The following is a 23,082-nucleotide window of genomic DNA, read 5'->3' as shown; positions in this document are numbered from 1 at the left end:
GACGCTTTGTCATATATTGTGTAACATATAACCAGCTTGCAATCATCTGCCCCCAAAGTTCAACTAAAAATCCTATAGGGTACTAGGAAAGGAAGGCCATGGGGAAAAAAAAGGTGGTTATGATGGCAATTTGTTAGCTCTTATGAATTTTCTTTTTTTTTTAGACATACTCTTAATTCCATTTTTTCAGTAAGTCTATACTGTTTTGTGTTTTTGTGTTAGCAAGTACTTTGAGCCCCTCAGTAGAAAATTGCTACATAATATAGTTATTAAAAATAAAAATCTCTCAAACGTACAAGTAGAGGTGGTATGAGACTTCAAATTGCCTTAGCCAATTATAAGTGCAACAGTTTCGCTGACTGGCTGGCTGGCTGGCTGGGTAGACGGACCGATGGATTGGCAGACCCTCAAGCTGGAGGGTAATTGATCTCATTACAGAGGAGCCAGCCTGGGTGACAGTTCTTCTTTGCAAGGGGCTTTTTGCATTGGTGAAGTAGCCCATTTTGCTGTTCCTGATGTTAAACAGGAGATGAAGCAAACATGGGAAATTGCTCTGGATTCTTAGAGTATAGAACATGTCCGCTGGATGGAATAAGGTTCATGTGTAGGGCAAATTTAGACAGGGGCACCTGATTGGGATTACTGCTGGTCTCTAAATGGTCCAAGCAAACAACATGTCCATCTAAGCTGTGATGCCATGAGAGTGGTGCGTTTTCTCCTCTGCAGTGTTATATTCTAAACTGTCAGCAGACATTAATTCGGTCGCTGGTGAAGTCCCGCCGCCTAGAGATGAACTCTGCCTCCGATGGTTGTTTTCCACTTCAGTGCCACTCGTCTTGCAATTACTGGGTCATTAATATCATTGCATGCAATTAGTGACAGTAGAATGAGCTAGAGGGTTGTGGGATGTGCACCCTCCCCACCATGAGCTTTTTACTCTGACCCTTTCCTAGCTCGACCTTTTCGTATTTTGGCAAGGAAATTTTAATGGTCGAGACTGTCAAAATCCTGAGAGTAGGCACTGGATTATGTGCTGGAAATAATTCACTCAAACACATGCTGCTTCGTGGTTGCAAATATTTTCATTAGATATTATCACTATCCCTTCTCTGGGAAGTTTCATTTTAAAAAATCTGATGCTTGGCCGGGCACGGTGGCTCAAGCCTGTAATCCCAGCACTTTGGGAGGCCGAGACGGGCGGATCACGAGGTCAGGAGATCGAGACCATCCTGGCTAACACGGTGAAACCCCATCTCTACTAAAAAGAATACAAAAAACTAGCCGGGCGTGGTGGCGGGCGCCTGTAGTCCCAGCTACTCGGGAGGCTGAGGCAGGAGAATGGCGTAAACCTGGGAGGCGGAGCTTGCAGTGAGCTGAGATCCGGCCACTGCACTCCAGCCTGGGCGACAGAGCGAGACTCCGTCTCAAAAAAAAAAAAAAAAAAAAAAATCTGATGCTTAAGTATAGCTAATATAGACAATAGGGAATTATGTTTTTATCTTTAGAACTCTTGCATTATTCTTTTCTTTAAAAATGTGAGCTTAGTCATTACTATTGAAGTGGTCATCTGGCCACCTATTTTTAAAACACAATTCCTCTGTCTTAGTAGATTTTGGCCCGTATTAAGCATATTAAAGCTGACTTTTTTTTTTTTTCCTCAAGACATGGGGTTTTACTGGGGGCTTATACACAGGAGAGAGAGAGAGTCCAGTGGCAATGGGCTGGACAGGATATCCGCATGGCCCTGTGGCAGTGAGCTGGGCAGGAAAACTGCAACTGCTTGCAAACAGCATGTAGTTATCTATAGCATTTCCACTTAAAACCATCCCACTAATGACTTCCACCTGGCAACCTTCATTTAATCCAGAACTTAGGACCTCGAGTCCCTGTACAGCCCATGTTCCACAGGATGGGCCGAGGGCTCAGATGTGCCTCCTAGACAAGGAATGACTCTCCACATTGGCCATCCCCGGATTCCCTAGCTCAAGACACATGTTCAGGTGTGTCTAAGGCTGGCTCTTCTATGTGAAGTTATTTATTCTTTACCATTGACTCTCATGTTCCCACTATGTTAAGTTTTTCTGAATTACTGTGGCAATAAGAAACAGTCCCTTAAATTATACTAGAAGAAAAGCCTTTTTTTTTTCGTTTTTTATTTTGAAATTTTTTTCTTAACTGAGAGATTCCACCTGCGTAAATCGTCATAACTTTTAACAATAAGATCTTAGACTTAGAAAGTGATGTTTTTCCTCAACAGAATTTATTAAAAACCAAGACACCAAGGTGTTCCAAGCAATATTTTGAGGGGAAACAGCTCCATAAATAATCTTATGTGGTTAGACATGTCTCTAGCAAAACAAAAAAAAGTCAAGGGTTGGGGGAAGGGACGTTTATTGCCAGTACTGTCTGGTCTTTCTCAGAAAAGTGTCAGTGTACATCACTGAGCCTGGAGGGTATGTTTTCTTGATCTATACCCCCTATGTGTACACGTGCTTGCACGCACACATGTGGACATGCACACATGTGCACCTGCCATCACTGCTTTCTGCTCTTCCACCTTTTCACTCTGAGTGTCTGTAGCCAGTAGCTTTCCAGGTCTGTATTGTCAAAGATACCTATGGCCCTGAATGTCTTCACTGAGTGTTACTTGACATTCGTATGGTTTTTAATGGTTAAAAGGCTTTATGCGAAAGCTGTGATATAATTTCTCCTGTTCTAGATATGGTGTTTATTGCTTTATTTTGTGACTGTTCTCTCACTAGATTGACCTCCTCCCTCAGTGTCCAAGCCTCACATAGCATGATGGCACCTGCAAACTCAGTTCTGTATGCTGGTATCCTTTCTCTTCCCAAGTAGAAGTAATTAAGTAATATATGTCATCAAAACCTTTTAAGTGCACGTGTAAACAAAAACAACTTACCAAACTGCTTCAAAGTTGTTCCATTTTTAACACTCTTATTTCTGAGCTCTGGGTAGAATATGCTATTATTGTTCATCAATGAATATTTGAAAGTAAGGAAACAAGACTGTACCATTTTCTTTAAGAGCATCCATTTGTACTTGATAGCATCTTCAGTTATATTTCAATGCTGGCAAACAGGAGGGGAGGTCTAAATTGTGACTCAATTTTAGAATCTACTTTTTCCAAATTATTCTGTTTAGTGCAGAAAACTAATTAATTGTGTTGCATAGAAAAGTCGCTGAAGCTAAGCCAGTTATTACTTCTTAATGCATGATTTACTGCTTTAAATTTTCAAAACACAACCATAGCAATATGGCATTAATTCAAGTGATTCTTCCTATCATATTGAACAATGTTTTAACGGGTGAAAACCTCACACATCCTACATCACTGATAGTTTATACAGTGTTTTAGCTGTGGCTCCCTGCATACAAAAGAAAGAGTTAATCAAATGTCAGTGAGAACGGTCTCATCAAGTAGAGAGCTTGTTTTGTTTAAATTAACTTTGCTAAATATAATTTTCTTTTTGAAAATAAATTCTTCTGTGTTTTTCTTTCTTCAAGTGAGGCCATTTAGGGAAGTATACCACATAAAACTTTTGCTCTAAGATAAGGCAAATTTGGTATTACAGGATGAAGGGCTATGTGATTTGAAGTAATGCTGAATTTGTTAAATATATTAAGCTAAACAAAAATAATGAGGCCCTTGGAAAGACATGATTATATTTCTCATTTTTCTCATTTTAAAGCCACAGTGAAAAACACATAAAAGGAAGAAGTTAGAAAAAAATGAATAAAATTGTCTTTTTCCTTTTGGCAAATTAAATAGATGTTTCTGTTTCAGAAGATTTTATTAATTAACTTTAAAGAAACAGTCATTTATTTTTGGCATTCAGTGAACATTATCATTTCCATGTTTAGAACTTTTCTTCTAAGTTAGCATCTTAAAAGATAACTGTGAAACTCAAGGCATTCAACTACATTAATTTGAGTTTCAGAAATTGAATTCTTGTTTCTAGAGTACATAGTTTGAATTGATGTCAGGGTGTTAAATAGATAAATCTTAGCTTCCTGGGTTGGGTTGTATATTCACATTAATTTTTTTTTTTTATCAGCCTTCTTATTTTTCAACTTACCTTTTTTTTTTTTTTTTTTTTGGGACACTCAGATTTGATAGCCCTGTGGTAGAAGAAAACAGTAATGTAGTTTGGTATGTTGTTGTGTTTATGTTTATTTTAAAGTCACGGCTTTGCTTTCCATGTTGTTACTGGATTATGCTTTTTTTAGTTCCTCAGTTTGCCAAGATAACAGTCTTCCGATCTTCAGAAGTCTATGTCGAGCTTACAGAAACTGATGTGTAGGAAGACTAGCCTAAGAAATCCAAATTAGCAAGGCTAGCATGTGAGAACATGCTGGAAAAGAATAGCTCCCATAGATACTGACAGAGAATGTTCATAAAATGCTGCTTGTTTCGTGGTCACATGAGAGTGAGTTGTGTCCAGTACAGCTGTATGTAAGGGCAACATTTTTATTCTTACGACTGTGGTTTTCATGACCCTGGATGCTTATTATGTCTCTCTGGTGGACTTCTTCAATGGAGTTGATACAAGTACTTGCTTTCAAGTGTCCATCAGCCCTCTACTCCATCCCGGCCCTATACAAATACGCTACATTTTAAAATAATTTGAAATACCCTCCGTAGGATTTATATTTCTTCGTGCTTCATTCTTTCCGTAAGAACTGTGATACCATTATTCTGTAGGATTTTTTTGTGCTTCCCCTGTTTCGAATCTCTGTGCCAGTGAGACCCATGTATCGGCACAAATCCAGAAGTTTGACTGCCCATCTGATTAGCACACGCTTAGCAATGTGGTGGACTAAACACAGCCAAGATGTGGGGCTGGAGCTTAGCCTCCTGGGAGCGGAGCAGTGAACATCAGATGAAGACATGTGAAAATGGAGTACTACTTCCTCTTCGCGGGGATGGGCTGAACAGCACAGCCAGAAATATTCTTGCCCTTCGAGTCTGCTTTATAGTTACTCACTGGTTCTCTTTTTTTTCCTACTCAGATAACCAGTATACTCTTCCCAGTGACTAAGAACTGTAGGTGCAAATAGATGGCAAACCGCAGATGGCGGCTGTGTGGTTTCAGATGTGCTCCTGAACTTAGACGATGTGAACTCAGGGAACTTTTAGACAATGTGAACTGAGGGAACTTTTAGACGATGTGAACTCAGGGAACTTTTTTTTGCTGAGCAGTAATCTCTGCCCACTGGAAATTAGGCCCTGGGGGGAACAATGTAGTGACTTCTGTATACTTACTACATGCAATTAGACTGCTGAAGCAAAAGCTTTTAAAAGCAGGCTGTAAAATACCCATGTATCTTTATTAAGCCTATTTTCCAACTGGATAGAGAAACTTTTCTAGTAATTTTTAAATGTATAAAGTCTACTGAGCCAAGGGGGAAAAAATATCTGGGCACTAAAAGCTTAGTTGTAACAGTGTTACTTTTTCTGTCTCTGAATGATTAAATGTGATTTCATCTATTTAGCAATACTATGATTGTGGCTGCATTAGCTCATGCTGATAGAAAGATACAAAGAAAAACTTAAGTATAATGAACTAACAATTTATTTTCACTCTTTCTCTAAGTTAAAAATTCCTAGTACATTCAAATGAACAATGAAAATAATTGCAAAATTGTCTCCTGAAATGGAAATAGATTTTTTTTTTTTTATTTCCAAGCATTAGCATTTTCTTGTTGTTTTTCAAAATCAGCCACTAAGGCTTTCAAAGCTTCTTGGTGACTATTGCAGGAGAAATCAGAATATTAATCTTGTGGTTTTATTTCAGAGTTCGCTGCCAGGAAGGAGGTACAATTGGGTTAGGAGACTTTTTTTTAAGCTGTGTCACTGTTCAAGGAGAGGGGTTTGGAAGCTTGGCATAAGAATTACATTCCGTGATGAGGATGTAGCAGGGGAGAAGAAAGGTGATTTTCACTATGGGAAGTTATACTTACATCAAGTATAAAATAGACCGAAGTCGTTTTGAATTATGTTATACTTGTAAAGTTTACCTCTTGGAGTTTCAGTTAGTACCAGCGTACTAACTGGGTTAAAACAGGGTTATTCATGACAACTTAGATCATTTCTAACTCATGGCAAAAATCTTCCCTGGTGGAACGTGTCACAGTATTTTCAATGCCCCTTTATAAGCAACCAAGCATTTGGGATGTTAATTTAATGTTAGTAGTGAATTTTTCAATATCTTTCAGTAACCTTTGCAAGTCACAAGTTGACTTAAAAGGAAAAGAAGTAAAATCCTGAATATAGCTGAAAAACTGTCCTGGCTCAGACTGTTCAGCCCACTTCTGCTCACCACCCTGCAAGCACCCTCCCCCAAACAAGCAGTAGCCTGGGGCTTCAGAAGAACCTACAAAAGCAGCATCTGTAGATTTTTCCTCATCCAACTCTAAGACTTGAAAGTTTCCCTCTTCCCCCCACACTTTTTTTTTTAACCAAGAAATAAAAAAGTTTTCACTCTTAAAGGTGCAAAGCAGTTTCATTCTTCTTACGCAACATAGCCTTCCTACTACTGTCTTATAGTCTGTGGATGTAAAATTATAGATTCCAATTGAATTTTAATACTCTAGAGATTTTACATTTGTGGTTGTCAAGACAGCATTTTGGGTAAACCTAGGGAGCTCCACACAAAAGCACTGATATTCAGAAAAGGCACTGACCTAGAAATTAAAAGAAAAAAAGTCAAATAATGTTCACCTCTTGTGCTTCCAGTTGGATGAAGTAGAAGTCATCAGTAGTTTCTCCCCCTGCAGATGCAGTTCTCAATTCTATTTACAGTTAACTCTGCTCTACTGTGCATGTCTTTCTCTTCATGATATTCATTTAATTGTTTTTCTTTTGGATCTGAATCTTTGACTGTCTTTTCCCCTTAAGAATAAAATAAATAAATGTATATTCCTCCCCTTTCTTTCTGTGCACTGCCCTTCAGATCTCATTATGTTATTTTTCAGCATAGTGTTGAAACTTTCAGCAACAAAAAGTAAGTCATTTCACTTTGAGTTTGAGTGCACTTTTGCATGTAGGTTCATTTATGTGCATGTACATTTAAAAACATTGGGATTCCACTTGAATTAAGTAAACCAAACATTTTAAACTATCAGCCAAATACAGACATCAGCTTTTCACTTTTCTCTATACGCAGACACATCCTAATTTGTTAGAAAAATCAAACAGGAAAATTCTCAACAATTAATTGAAGATTATGGCACTGCTCTGAAATGGTCCAGAAATAGGGTCTGCTCATAGAAACTCACAGTTTGAAGCCTTTGGGAGGAAAGGATACTTTGAAATTTAGGCACATATTTGGAGGAGGGAAAAGGGAAAGAGCAGAATGAAGAACTGAAAAAAAATCAGACACCGGGGCCTGTCATGGGGTGGGGGACGGGGGAGGGATAGCATTAGGAGATACACCTAATGTAAATGATGAGTTAGCAGGTGCAGCACACCAGCATGGCACATGTATACATATGTAACAAACCTGCACATTGTGCACATGTACCCTAGAACTTAAAGTACAATAAAAAAAATTTTTAATAGTCACATTAAATAATTAAAAAGAAAAAAAAAGAACTAAAAAAAAGACTTTTTTTAGATTCACAGAAGTGTACAAAATTTTTAGGTTTTTTTTTAAGCTGTCTGCTGAGCAGTTTCTTAATAGTCTACAATGTTTGTATCTACAAACAGATACTGTCTGCTTCTTACTACCCTTCCAAGACCATTATTATTATGGCAATTATTGCTCAGTTTCCCAGCAAAAATTTATCCACAGTTACAGAAGAATGAGATGCGACTGTAAGACTGTAAAGTTTAAGCAAGCAGTCAGAGAAGCACAGTGACATGTATGCACAGAAGGGGCAGCCTTTGTTTTGAGGAAAACAGTGAAAGTAAAAGTTAATTCAAGACCAGAAGACAAGTAAATAAGTGCCTTAGTTTTGTAGTTAATATAATTTCCATGGAATGCCTATTTCTACTATAAATGCATACAGAACTTGTTTGCTGACCCACTATTTGGAAAACAAACAATCCCATTAGAAGAATGTCTTTGGGATTTATTTTTACCAGAAAAACAATCCTTTTTTCAGTCCCTTGCAAAGTACAATGTTACAAGACAAGACTTCGATAATCAGGTAGAAAATGGATTTAAATTGTAGAAATGTATATGAAACACTTTTGCTCCTTGCCCCTTGAACTTCAGAGGAATGAAAACGTCTAGCACTCTCCACCTTCTTTTCTCTCCTGGAACTTGAACTGTAATTCAAAGCCTGTGTCTCATTAAAGTACCTGGCAGCCTATCTCTGTACAGCTTGAGTTACAAAGCTATTCAGAGACCTCGCTGGTCTAAAGAGACAGAACAAGGATGTGTTTAAATAGAGCATAGGCTGTTGAAAAAGAAAATGCTGAAAATGGTAAAATGATTCTGTCCTTCCTTCCACTCCTTACTGCCGAGGTGGAGTTGGTGAACACCAGCAAGTGGCTGATAAAAGTCCCCACTTTCTCTCAGGGCTGCACCGGACCCGGAATGAGTGGTGGGCATGTGTGTGAACCCTCTATTCAGCCAGAGTTTTCCTGCAACACGTAGTTTGGTTGAAGAGGTTGACTGAGGTTGACATTGGCAGTAATAACACGTGTGTTCTTCTGATTTACAAAATGATGGAGGAAAAGGGAGATTTTGAAGACCTGAATTCTGGTATACTTCTTAAGCATGTATAAGGCTGACGAAAGAAGACAAGGGTTGTGGGAGGCTCCTGGTCTAGTGTTTACAGAACTTGGATGCTTGACAAACAGAGCGTCAAGCTAATTGTTCTTGAAGCAGGAAATCTGCAGTGGAGGAAGCAGGTGTGGGGGGATGATTACCACGTTTGGAAATGGCTGCATTAACTATTTTGCTCTTCTGAGTTTGGCCCCAAAAGAGTCCATAGACTTTTTGAAAGATGCCATCCCTTTTATTTATACACTAACATTAAATCAGTCATTTGTGAAGGAAGGAGAAAGTGCCTAAATAAATTTGGAGTCAGATAGCATACATGCGGCAGTGTTTCCGATATCCATTTCTCTTTATTTCTTTTTCTTTTTCTTTTTGGCTTTCAGCATCCCCATACTTTCAGAAAACTTGTGACTAAGAGTGAATTCTTATTTTTCAAATTGTTTTCAGACATTTCATGTTCATGTAAACTTGGCTTATTGATTTCCTGATTTTTCTTTATTTTTTTGTTTTGTCCATTTTATTTTCAATCAGCTACATCAAATGGGTCTTTGGAGGGCCTGGATAACCAGGAGGGAGGGGTGTGCCAGACAAGAGCCATGAAGATCCTCATGAAAGTTGGACAAGGTAAAGACCATCTGCTGCTTCATGACGCCACTGTGACCTGGTGTAGCCCCCAGCTAGTGTGGTGCTAGTGTTGCTGATGCCCACCTTCATTCGCTCTTCTCTTTAGTTTTCAAAGCAAACCCTTCTGCACTTTGAGCCACTGGCAGATTTCCTCAAGTCAATGTACTAAGCTTTTATTGGAGATCTCTCTAAGAGTTGAGGTCAGCAAGGTAGAATGTCTATTGCCACAGATAGATAGATAGATAGATAGATAGATAGATAGATAATTTCTTTTTAAAAAGCAAAACACTTTGGTTCAAAATCAAAATATCCAGAATGAAAACTAAAAGCTTGTGCAGTTTTGCTCATTTCTGAATCTTGACTACAGAAGAGTTTTGTTCATTGTGACTTTTCCAGTGTAGATAACCTATTGCACAGAAAGAAATAATTCTTCTAATTAAAAATTGGTATAGTAGTCAATCAACTTGCTCAGTTAAATTGAAATGTCATCTGCAATGCTTTGCCTGCCAAATGCAAGAATCCCTATAGTTTCCACAGATGGCCTCACGATCTAAACCTCTGAAATAACTAGTATAACCATTTTGTTTTAAAAGAAAAATTATATTCTTGTATTTCACAGTACTTTGCATAAACACTCTTATGTTCATTGCTATTCATGCCTGTTGAAAAAAAAATGCAGCTCCTAAAGCTAGATATTGTCAGATGTCTGTGCTGTAATTAATCATTTGTTTTTCATGTAGCTGCAAGTTCTGCTGGATCAACCAGGAATAAAGATCCAACAAGACGTCCAGAACTAGAAGCTGGTACAAACGGAAGAAGTTCAACAACAAGTCCCTTTGTAAAACCAAATCCAGGTATAACAGCATGATCTGTGTGTATGGAGGTCTGTGGGGCCCACATTCTCAGTAGTATCTTAAAAGGTGGAGCAGAGTCTAAGGACTTCTAACCAGTTAGGATTAGCTGGTAGTTACAGTGATCAGGAATCTTTACTGTCAGTGAGTCATTATTAATTACACTCAATAAGAACAAAATAACTCATTCCAATGAAAGTCATACATTCAAAAAAGTAGAATTCATGAGCTGTAAGTGCCAGTTATTAGAACTACTCTGTCAGGCCAAAGGTTTCATTGGCTGACATTTTATCAAGCTGGTTGTCAACGCCAGCTTAAAGCTGATGTTAATGTATATGTAATTAATGTGCTAATCCCTCCTCTAATTATATCTAATCCACAGAGGGCCTAATTGATCCTCTTCTAAATTTTAAATGCGAACATTTTTAAATATTGCATAATAGTATTTTTTCAGGTGGTTATCGTTATTTTGTTTCACATTTGCCATGTAAAAGAAAATATTAAACAGGTCCCTGACAGAAGCGTAGAATACCAGATAAAATTGTCCGTCATTGACCTTCATTTTCTTAACAGTCTTGGAACAAATAGCTCTGTATTTGTTGCCATGCTAATGAATGTTTGATAGAGCAGCTGTTGAGCAGACATCAGCAGTTTTGTATTAGGGATCTGTGTGCTTGGTTGGTAGTTGTGCGACTTTATCATCTGCAGCAATATGCCATCTCTTTCCAAGAGTCAAGGAGGGAAGCTGTTATTTCCAACTTTCAATGACAAGATGTGTCAAATTCTTGTGACAAACTGATAAATGGATAATATAATGATGCCAGGCAATTTTTTAGTGCTTACCATTTGGGCTGGCAGTCTGTTCAGTGTGAGAGTTTCTGCTGCCTTCCAAATATATTTTAAGTGTAAATCAAATAATACAGACGAGTTACGAGCCGAACATTTTCCCAGGCCCCCTCACCCCTTCCGCGTTCCCGAGCTGTTCTGCCAGGAGGCCGGGCTCTTCTTTAGAAGGCAGGACCTTTGAAGGTTCTCATGAAACACCCTTTCTCAAAGGAGGCGGAAGAGCAATACCACATGAGCGCTCACCGCTGACCTGGAGAATTGGCCACTTCCCTTTTTCTTCGCTGCCGCTGCCCCAGGCTGGCTAACACGGGTTAGAGGATGAAGCAAGATCAAGGGCTGGCTGGCACCGACAGTCTGTGCTCTTGCTGGATAATGATACAAAGGAAACCCTGTGGCTTGGGAGGGTAGGAAAGTCCCCCCTAGAGCTCGTAGACGGGGTATTGGCGAGGCAAAGTCCAGCTTCTAGTTAGTCATAAGCCTGGCTTATTTGTCACATTTTTAAGGGTCATAAAAGCAGTCCATCAGCACCGGGACAGCAGTAACCATCTCTGACCTTTTCTCTCCCCGCGTCTGCAGGTTCTAGCACAGACGGCAACAGCGCCGGACATTCGGGGAACAACATCCTCGGTTCCGAAGTGGCCTTATTCGCAGGGATTGCTTCAGGATGCATCATCTTCATCGTCATCATCATCACGCTGGTGGTCCTCTTGCTGAAGTACCGGAGGAGACACAGGAAGCACTCGCCGCAGCACACGACCACGCTGTCGCTCAGCACGCTGGCCACGCCCAAGCGCAGCGGCAACAACAACGGCTCGGAGCCCAGTGACATTATCATCCCGCTAAGGACTGCGGACAGCGTCTTCTGCCCTCACTACGAGAAGGTCAGCGGGGACTACGGGCACCCGGTGTACATCGTCCAGGAGATGCCCCCGCAGAGCCCCGCGAACATATACTACAAGGTCTGAGAGGGGCCCTGGCGGTACCTGTGCTTTCCCAGAGGACACCTACTGTCCCGATGCCTCCCTTGAGGGTTTGAGAGCCCGCGTGCTGGAGAACTGACTGAAGCGCAGCACCGGGGGAGAGGGACACTCTTCGGAAGAGCCCGTCGCGCTGGACAGCTTACCTAGTCTTGTAGCACTCGGCCTTGGTGAACACACACGTTCCCTGGAGGCTGGAAGACTGTGCAGAAGACGCGCATTCGGACTGCTGTGCCGCGTCCCACGTCTCCTCCTCAAAGCCATGTGCTGCGGTCACTCAGGCCTCTGCGGAAGCCAAGAGAAGACGGTGGTTTGTGGACGAGAGGGCTGTGAGCATCCTGGCAGGTGCCCCAGGACGCCACCCCTGGAAGGGCCGGCTTCTGCCTGGGGTGCGTCTCCCCCGCAGTGCATACCGGACTTGTCACACGGACCTCGGGCTAGTTAAGGTTTGCAAAGATCTCTAGCGTTTAGTCCTCACTGTCTCTCACTCGTTCTGTTACCCAGGGCTCTGCAGCACCTCACCTGAGACGTCCACTCCACATCTGTATCACTAATGGAACACTCGTGTCTGGAGTCCCCTCCTCCAGCCGTTGGCAACAACAGCTTCAGTCCATGGGTAAATCCGTTCATAGAAATTGTGTTTGCTAACAAGGTGCCCTTTAGCCAGATGCTAGGCTGTCTGCGAGGAAGGCTAGGAGCTGGTAGAAGCGGGTGGGGCTGGGGAAAGGGCTGGCTGCAATTGCAGCTCACTGCTGCTGCCTCTGAAACAGAAAGTTGGAAAGGAAAAAAGAAAAAAGCAATTAGGTAGCACAGCACTTTGGTTTTGCTGAGATTTAAGAGGCAAGTAGGAGACACCACAGCACACACAGTGGATTCCAGTGTACGGGGAGGCGCTCGCTGTTATCAAATAACGAAGTGCAGGAAGAAAAGCCCCTCTTCATTCTGGGGAACAAAGACGGGTATTGTTGGGAAAGGAACAGGCTTGGAGGGAAGGGAGAAAGTAGGCCGCTGATGATATATTCGGGCAGGACTGTTGTGGTACTGGCAATAAGATACACAGCTCCGAGCTGTAGGAGAGTCGGTCTGCTTTGGATGATTTTTTAAGCAGACTCAGCTGCTATACTTATCACATTTTATTAAACACAGGGAAAGCATTTAGGAGAATAGCAGAGAGCCAAATCTGACCTAAAAGTTGAAAAGCCAAAGGTCAAACAGGCTGTAATTCCATCATCATTGTTGTTATTAAAGAATTCTCATCTATAAAAGGTAGGTCAGATCCCCCTCCCCCCAGGGTCCCCCTTCCCCTCCGGATTGAGCCTTACGACACTTTGGTTTATGGCGGTGCTGTCTGGGTGCCAGGGCTGCAGGGCCGGTACTGATGGAGGCTGCAGCGCCAGGTGCTCTGTGTCAAGGTGAAGCACATACGGCAAACCTCTTAGGGTCCTTAAGACGGAAATAAATGATGATGTCCAGGGGGAGAAGGAAGATAGGACGTATTTATAATAGGTCTATAGAACACAAGGGATATAAAATGAAAGATTTTTACTAATATATATTTTAAGGTTGCACACAGTACACACCGGAAGATGTGAAATTCATTTGTGGTAATTAAGTGGTCCCAATGCTCAGTGCTTAAAAAAACAAATTGGACAGTTACTTCTGGGAAAAACAACATCATTCCAAAAAGAACAATAATGAGAGCAAATACAAAAATAACCGAGTCCTCCGAAGGCATCTCACGGAACCGTAGACTAGGAAGTACAAGCCCCACACACCAGGAAGTCGATGTGACTGCATCATACATTTAACAATGACAAGATGTTCCGGCATTTATTTTCTGCTTTGGGTTTTCCCTTGCCTTGTGGGCTGAAGTGTTCTCTAGAATCCAGCAGGTCACATTGGGGGCTTCAGGTGACAATTTAGCTCTGGCTCCCTGCTCCTGTCCTCCCCCGCACCCCCTCCCTTCTGGGAAACAAGAAGAGTAAACAGGAAACCTACTTTTTATGTGCTATGCAAAATAGACATCTTTAACATAGTCCTGTTACTATGGTAACACTTTGCTTTCTGAATTGGAAGGGAAAAAAATGTAGCGACAGCATTTGAAGGTTCTCAGACCTCCAGTGAGTACCTGCAAAAATGAGTTGTCACGGAAATTATGATCCCCTATTTCCTGAACCTGGAAATGATGTTGGTCCAAAGTGCGTGTGTGTATGTGTGAGTGGGTGTGTGGTATACATGTGTACATATATGTATAATATATATCTACAATATATATTATATATATCTATATCATATTTCTGTGGAAGGTTGCCGTGGTAACCAGCCACAGTACATATGTAATTCTTTCCATCACCCCAACCTCTCCTTTCTGTGCATTCGTACAAGAGTTTCTTGTAAGCCATCAGAAGTTACTTTTAGGATAGGGGAGAGGGGCAAGAAGGGGAAAAATGGGAAATAGTCTGATTTTAATGAAATCAAATGTATGTATCATCAGTTGGCTACGTTTTGGTTCTATACTAAACTGTGAAAAATCAGATGAATTGATAAAAGAGTTCCCTGCAACCAATTGAAAAGTGTTCTGTGCGTCTGTTTTGTGTCTGGTGCAGAATATGACAATCTACCAACTGTCCCTTTATTTGAAGTTGGTTTAGCTTTGGAAAGTTACTGTAAATGCCTTGCTTGTATGATCGTCCCTGGTCACCCGACTTTGGAATTTGCACCATCATGTTTAAGTGAAGATGCTGTAAATAGGTTCAGATTTTACTGTCTATGGATTTGGGGTGTTACAGTAGCCTTATTCACCTTTTTAATAAAAATACACATGAAAACAAGACAGAAATGGCTTTTCTTACCCAGATTGTGTACATAGAGCAATGTTGGTTTTTTATAAAGTCTAAGCAAGATGTTTTGTATAAAATCTGAATTTTGCAATGTATTTAGCTACAGCTTGTTTAACGGCAGTGTCATTCCCCTTTGCACTGTAATGAGGAAAAAATGGTATAAAAGGTTGCCAAATTGCTGCATATTTGTGCCGTAATTATGTACCATGAATATTTATTTAAAATTTCGTTGTCCAATTTGTAAGTAACACAGTATTATGCTTGAGTTATAAATATTTTTTTCTTTCTTTGTTTTATTTTAATAGCCTGTCATAGGTTTTAAATCTGCTTTAGTTTCACATTGCAGTTAGCCCCCGAAAATGAAATCCGTGAAGTCACATTCCACATCTGTTTCAAACTGAATTTGTTCTTAAAAAAATAAAATATTTTTTTCCTATGGAAAAAGTGCCTTCAAAGTACTTCTCTTCTTTTCTTTTCTTTTCATTTTTCTTTCTTTTTTGTTTGTTATTTTAATTTGCTTTCCTTTACTCTATTTCCCCCAAAATTACAGTAATCCGGAGACTTCTGTCCATGGAGACTGTGTGCCCACTTTTCAAATCGGGATGTGCACATAACACAAATACTAATTTTGCTAAGAGCCGTGAGCTCATTATTCCCCATAAAACCATGAACTCACATTTCAAAAATAATATAAAATTGTATAAAATCCTAGTAATCCTCAACAGAAAATCTCTCTAGTGGCGCCTGAATCGCACAGTCAGAATAGTTACCTACAAAGTTAGCTGTCTCAGGGAAAAGAGGGAAGTGTACTCTTATCTTACACTTAATTCCAAATTGATCTAGTTTCCATAGAAGCAAAGCAGCTGTCTATCGCTTCATTTTTCTTAACAGAATAATCCTAGGGAGAAGGAAAAAGTCCAATGTTTTTGTAAAAACATGGATGAAAGCACATTTTGTGATACTGGTTGAAGGCAAGCCAGAGGCCAGCTGTGAGTTTAAAACACACTAAGTGGTCACCTTCCTGGGGAAGGTAACTATGTGCGCTGAGTGGTGTGATTATTTTTCAGGCACCTTGTAGCCTTGGGTATTAAGACTGATCATTATACTTCCTGGGTAGCTTTTTAAACAGCCAAGAGTCCCACCCATAGCAGAGAACTTCACCACCCTTGAGATCTAAGTGCTAAGATCTTTACAGTATCTCAGGTTAATCCCCGCCATAGGAGTGAGACATTGTAGGTAGGGAGGACAGGGAAAGGCCCCTGGAGTCAGGAAGTAAGCCAGAAGAGTTCCCAGGTCTGACTGACTTGCCCCAGACCACAGCCCAGTCAGTGGAAGAAGCCGTATGTTTCAAAAGTCCCCAGGTGATGATGAAAGGCTGGTTTGGACACAGGGATCTACACAGCTTAGCATAGTACTTGTACTAGAGAAATGTTTGTTAAATAAATGCCTCCCTTCATCAACAGCAACAAAAATCCCCAGAGGCCCAGGGTTTTCGTGGATGCTAGAATCACAGTTTCATCTATTCCCGGATTTTATCCTGCTGCACCCATCTGCCTTCAGTTGCAGATCCAAGTTTATGGATGCAATTTTATGGCCAAGCTGAACCCTCGACCCTATGTACCAAGGTCATTTCTGATGAGTCTGGGCAAAAGAAAAGAACCAAAGTGAAGTAATGCATTTTCAACCTTTACTTTGTGGTCCCTATTACAATATAAATTACCAAGTACTCAATGTCATGGTTTGGACCTTGTTTTTAGACCACGTTTTCTGAGTAAGCCAAGCTCAGCTAAGAAACAAGATTTGTCCACTTGTTCTTTTCACCTGGGAAGAAGGAACCACATGCAGAAGCTCCCTGCAGAAGGCGTATAACCAGATGCCCTTTGTTCTGTCGAAAGGTGAGCCCAGCCTGCTGTGAGCACATTACTGCTCTGCACAGGCAGGTGTCCCTCAGCCAGCAGCCAGCTCTCTTGTTATCAGCTCCCTTTTTGGCAAAGCAGATGGCCATTCAAACCCTGGGATAAAGGTTCGCAATGGAAATGAGAAAAAATAAAGTATTCCTTTCTGGGTAACTGCTGTCCAGCTTACTGTCAGTCTCTGAACCCAACCCAGAGAAGAATTAGCAAAAGGAAAAGAAAACTCCAGAGTAGTAAAACTCACTTTCCTCATGTAGGTTAAAAAAAAGGACCATTACTTTACTTTTTGATTGGGTAGCAAATAGGTCTCAGGTGGCTCAGAAGACACAGTAGCTACTGCAGTACCAAGGACACTAGCCTGGATTTGCTACTGCTTTGGTTTTTACTTTGGATGGATTGTTGAATTTTGTTTGTGATATTTACACTATACACTTACTTGACGGCAAATTTTCAGTGTTGTCACGGAAAAGAGTATTTCCCCCTCCGATTCGTTATTCCAGGTAGAGAATCATTCATCAGTGATTTGAGGGAGGTACTAAAATGCATTTATTTGTAATAAAATACAGCAAACCAGGTAGGTTAATCCATTTTTAGATGTGTCCCAAAAGCTAACGATACATGCAGCTTAAGATTTGTATACCTTGATAACTTGATTAGTGGAATCTCTTTAAAACAATCTACATATGAAGTCAACCATAATTTTAAAAAACAACCAATCCCCTCAAGAAGCCTCCAGGTATACACCAGGTACACAGGCATACGGCACAAGGAAAATAATACTAATTATAGCGGCACAGTTTCTGGCCAGTTGTGGATAGTTAACAAATGTGTTAAATAGATGAATGGGGCACCTGGCTTCTAGCTGTATTTCTGCTACTGACTCATGCTGTGACCTTCAGCAGATCCTTTTATGTTCTGTGCCTCAGCAGCCTCACCTGTAAAGTGAGAGGGATGGACTCTAAGACACCGAAGGTCGCTTTTGGCTTTCTGCAGGATTCGCAGCAAAAAGCCATCACCATTTTCATCTGTACGAAAGTATCTCCATGCAAGCTTCTCTGTGTGCTAGGGTGCTGCAGACACAGCTCTGAAGTCTGCGGAGGTGGTGCCCAGACGGTCCCACCTTGTCTTTTAGCTGCGCATGCCCATCTACCCACTGCCTCCGACAAGAACCCGCTGCCCGGGGCCCAGGGCTCTGCGGCTCTTCACCCATCCCTACAATCAAAATCCAAAAAGACTTCAGAACCAGCAGTGTATTCATATGGATTGAGCTGGTGTTGCCAGCCCTTCCCTCTAATTGTTAAGTGGAATCGTTGATCTCTATTTAAAAACATTTTCAGGTCACTGCAGGCAGGGTCCGAGCACATTTGCTACACCCTTCTACGTGAATGTCTGATAAAGACCCACCACGAGCCAGGCAACGTGTCGGGGTTCACGGGGTCCCCTTCCACCAGTTAACTTAGCCCAACTTAACTTTGTCTTCCTTGTAGACTCGAGATTAATTTAACTTCCTGTTGAATATTTTTCATGCTGGTATCTGGAGCACATCCTTATCCCTCCTTTATTATTTACACCTCTAATTCCGTAGTCTGTGACAGAGAACTGTAGAATTGAAAAACATCTTTTAGTTGATAACAGAGCTATTATTTCTTAACTAAGTGCCATTCATGCTTAATAAAGAGATTACGGGGGTGTGTGTGTGTGTGTGCACGCGCGCGCGCGTGTGTGTGTGTGGTATTTTAAAAGGCATGATGACTCTTATCTTAAAACATCCAAGAACAGTAGAGGAGATAAATTTCCTCAAAGCAAATTGCTTAAAATTAACTAGAATCTTACACTGAACACCGAGAATGCTCTTCAGGTATATCATTTTTGTGCAGTGCCTTCATTAACACAACATTAAAGGAAGAAAAAAAGTAGTAGAAATTCATTTCTAGCTCTAGGATTCATCAAGTGGGAAAAAAAAAATGCTCCAGGTAGAGCTCACAGCTTACTGGATCTCCCAGCGGATCTAGAAGTATTTGATCTCCTAGTTCTTCATCAACTGAGTGACCTGCGTGATGTTCAAGATGACAAAAAAAGATGTGAGAGAGGTTTCTATACACATAACTCCAACTTTTTTTGTTTTACATGAATAACTTAGTATACCTTAGATCCCCTTATATACTAAGAAAGCATAGAACGTGTGGAATCTGGGGCACCTCTGTCTGGAACTGCTGTTTCTTCATGTGACCCAAGGCAAACCACATAGCTGGTCCTTGATGTAGGCCAACCATCTGTAATGTGGACTCCCTTGGATACTCATTGAGACTTCCTAAGACTTAGCTCAATCACATGCATCTAATGTTGAAGTGTAGCTCATAAAACACAACAAATCCAAAAATCTCATCTCTGTTTCCAGCAGCGAACACACAGGTTAGTAGGGAGTCCTGGGGGAGAGGCAGAGCCAGCACTGGTTTCAGTCATCCTCAGCTAGCATCATTTTATTAGACAGGCCTGAGACACCTAAGCAGATTCTTGCTTATTGATAAGTCTAGAAGCTTCATATAATGAACACACACACACACACATATTAATTTATTTGTCCACTTGTATAACATCATTTATTTAGCACTTACTCTCTACCAGGCAGTGTGCTAAATATTAGAGATTATAACGTAAAGGACAGGATTCCTCCTATGAGGGAACTCACGGTCCAGTTAGCAATTTTAAAACCTCATGAATAGCAATTAGGCATCTTGGATGCAGGTGAGAAGGGAAGAAGGCTTACAGCCGCTCTAGGTCTGAATTCCTGGGGCATTGTTTTAGGAAGGTGTTTGTCTATTTGTAGCTGCCTTTTCATCCACCTATATCTTCTGTTACTGGGAGTTCAATTTCTTTCCTTCTAAATCTTTCATTACATATATGCCGACTGGCTGGTTAGGATGCTAAATTTAGAATCGCTCTTCTGTTCTTCAAGACATCTTAGGAGTTTGCCTCAAGTGCCTGCCTCCAGCCTTAAAGGGCAAATCAAAAAGTTTCCAATTGGTTTCCAGCCCACATTACAACGTGTATGTGTGTTTGAAAGACTGTTTCTTGGCTATAATTGGTAGTTTTCTGGTAGCTCATTCTGAGGAAAGAATTGCAGAGAACTTTATGTCTGCTGACAGTAGTTAGTACTGGACCCAAAAACAGTATGAAAAAAAAAGGAAGTCTGAGTATCTGGGGTGTTTGCCAAAGCGACCTACAAGCTACGTGCAGCATAAGCATTTCAGACCAGCAGACACGGGGCTCCTCCTGCATAAACCCAGGGCCCTGCCTCTTAACTTCCCTCTTTGTAAAAGGGGAGAGAAAAGATAAGGGTCTCCTACCAACTCCCTTAAATATTTCAGATAAAAATAATGACTGCATTAATTACACTTCAACTTACACCAGTTTATTCCTCCACATGGTTGGCTGGGTGTCAGGAAAAGATGAAAAACATTTTTCAGGAGTGCCTGTGTCAGAAGTTCGTGTTCTGTGTAGCAGTCACACGTGGACTTATAAAAAAAAAAAAAAAAAAAAAAAAGTCTCCTTAAGCATGGTGGAAAGCACTATTCCCCATTTCCAAAACTGTCAGGTACTTTGCTAAACAGTGGAAAATATACCTTGATAATTCGATCTCTGAACCTCCCACTGAGGCCACGCTTCAGGGACTGGGTTTTTTTTTTTTTTTTTTTTGGCTGCAAACAGTTGCTGAAAAAGTGGGAGGCATTAACGTTTGTGTGGAACACAACGAGTGGGGCCCTTAAAGCCTTGTGTGCTGCGGATGTCAACTACAGGGGAGAGGTAGCTGTCCGTCGGAAAGGTGGCATACCAAGTCCTCACCTGCTAAAGATGGCCTGCTGGGACATCCTCTCTCCCTGAGTCACCGCCACCTCAGGGACCACGAGAACATGGATTAAAGCCACATGGCTTTTCATCCCGTGCACTGTTTCTGATTCTCAATTACGCTAACTTTAAGAACAGATTCCAGAAAAGTGTTTGAAATATGGCAATAGAATTTTTTAACCAGCACGGCCAGCCAAACAGGTACTACGATTACGACAGTGGTTAGGCAGTTTAAAGAGTCTGGCAATGCTTTATAAGGTCACCCCAGCTTTTTATAGCAGCAAACAGAAATCCTTTTGGAAAACTTTTCTACTGCAGACCATCGGCACCCGCCTGTTCTGTGATGTTTCTTGGTTTCGGATATCAATATCTGATGTCTGACATGCAAATATGTCTACCTATGAACTCTGCAGAGCCCTAAAGTAGGGAGACGGGAGACCCGTGGCGCTTTCTGTTTGCAGGTGATGTGCTTTTTCTCCCTTTGGTTCTTTTTATTTTTCCTAGTATTTTACTTTGGAAATTTTCAGATACACAGAAAAGTTGAAAGAACAATGAACTCCCAGCTATCTTCTATATAGAGTCAATAATCAGCACTTGGTACCTACGTGTGCGCTCTGTGTGTGTGTTTCTGTGTACATCGGTATGTGTGTATATGTGTATACGGATGTGGACACATCCGTGTACACACATTCTTTGGCCGAAGAATTTTCAGATCTCACAATACTTTCTTCCCACATTTCAGCATCTCAGAAGATGAAACCCTCTTGTATAACCACAATGCCATTATCGTTCCTGAGAAAATGTACAAGCATTTCATAATACAATCTACTATCTAATCTATTAAATTTATTTTTTTAGCTTTTTTAAAAAATGTTGATAAAAGGCCGGGTGCAGTGGCTCAAGCCTGTAATCCCAGCACTTTGGGAGGCCGAGGCGGGCGGATCACAAGGTCAGGAGATCGAGACCATCCTGGCTAACGTGGTGAAACTCCGTCCCTAGTAAAAATACAAAAAATTAGCCGGGCGTGGTGGCGGGCGCCTGTAGTCCCAGCTACTCGGAAGGCTGAGGCAGGAGAATGGTGGGAACCCAGGAGGCGGAGCTTGTAGTGAGCTGAGATTGCGCCACTGCACTCCAGCCTGGGCGACAGAGAGAGACTCCACCTCAAAAAAAAAAAAAAAAAAAGTGGATAAAAATAACACTACGACTTTATCTGATTAAAAATTATGTTTCCTTTCCCATCCCCTCCTCCATCCCTCAAAGTAAGCACTGACATAATCAGTCTTGCCTATCTGTTCAGAAAAATGATATATGCACACACTTGCATATAAGTACTGTTTCTAAAGGATCGGTATAGAGATTGCATCACAAATACTGGTTTATGCCATGTATTTTTGGTAAGTAATATGTCTTGGAGACCATTCCTCATCAGCACATTCAGATCTGCTTTAAAAAAAAAAAAAGTCACATAATATGCCTGTGTATTTTGTCCATCATCTACAGGCAAAATATGGTTTTTAAGCTCTTCTGCATACTGCTTCATGAACATATTTTGGTTTGAGGAGAGACAGGAGGGCTCATCAGATAATTGAGGTGCTCCACTATTTCTCCCGGCCTCACTTGCACATAGGTTGAGGGCAATAGGCTGTAGCTAGAATGATGTGGTGACATAAAAGAACAGGTGCTGGATCTTCATGTGTTCCTCCTTTCCTGCTATAGTGACTATAGATACCACAAGTTCTAGAAGGCACAGCTCAAAGATGAGAGAAGCTTGGTCAGCCTAGGTCCCTGAGTGACTTTGTGGAGTAGAGCCTCCTGCTGACCTGGGGTACTATGCTGTTTGCATAATAAATAAAACGAACATGCTAAGCCGGAAGATTTGGGGAACCGTTTGTTACCACAGCATAAGCCCAGCTAGTCTCACACACACCTGACATCTCCAGGTACTTTTCCAAATACATCCTTCACCTAAATTCCTGGTGGCGAGACTGCTGTATGAAAGGAAATGCCCTTTTGAAATTTTGATAGATACTGCCAGATTGCCTTCCAATTTCCTTCCTCTTTCACTTCTGGTTTAAATACATAATTTGTGTTCCACTCCATTTCTTCTCTTCTCTGGTTTGTTTACATTTTTACTCTGTGATATGCTTTACAACCTAGAGGAGGCTAATAGGATGAAACAGATTAATACTAAAAGGAGCCTTTAATTTGTTTGTGTATTACTATATTTAAAGTACTATCTCTGTTTTAAGTAACAACTGTTGAAACATTACATATGCCAGCTGTGGAAATTAGAAATAAATCTAATACATACATTTATGTCAAATAATCTGAAGACCCCCTTGTAAGAGCTTAGACTTCTTTTGTTTCATAGCTGTGGATGCATAAGAGTTCTTTCATTTGTGTATTTGCTACTAAAACAGGACTTGATACCTGCT

The 23,082-nt window shown here is 40.9% G+C and overlaps 1 protein-coding gene across 1 annotated transcript in view; it reads left to right on the top strand.

Annotated features, from left to right (window-relative positions):
• Positions 1–15,332, top strand: part of EFNB2 (ephrin B2) — a 45,294-nt gene extending 29,962 nt beyond the window's left edge. The window contains exons 3-5 of the mRNA XM_025364748.1: positions 9,282–9,374; positions 10,115–10,228; positions 11,648–15,332. Of these exons, the coding sequence (XP_025220533.1) occupies positions 9,282–9,374; positions 10,115–10,228; positions 11,648–12,036 (596 nt within the window). The 3' untranslated portion in view covers positions 12,037–15,332. The remainder of the gene's footprint in view (positions 1–9,281; positions 9,375–10,114; positions 10,229–11,647) is intronic.
• Positions 15,333–23,082: the final 7,750 nt, after the last annotated feature.

Source organism: Theropithecus gelada, chromosome 17 (assembly GCF_003255815.1).
Source record: "Theropithecus gelada isolate Dixy chromosome 17, Tgel_1.0, whole genome shotgun sequence".
NCBI classification, from domain to species: Eukaryota; Metazoa; Chordata; class Mammalia; order Primates; family Cercopithecidae; genus Theropithecus; species Theropithecus gelada.
Note: the sequence above shows the minus strand (reverse complement) of the source record. Positions and strands in the feature narration are given on the sequence as shown.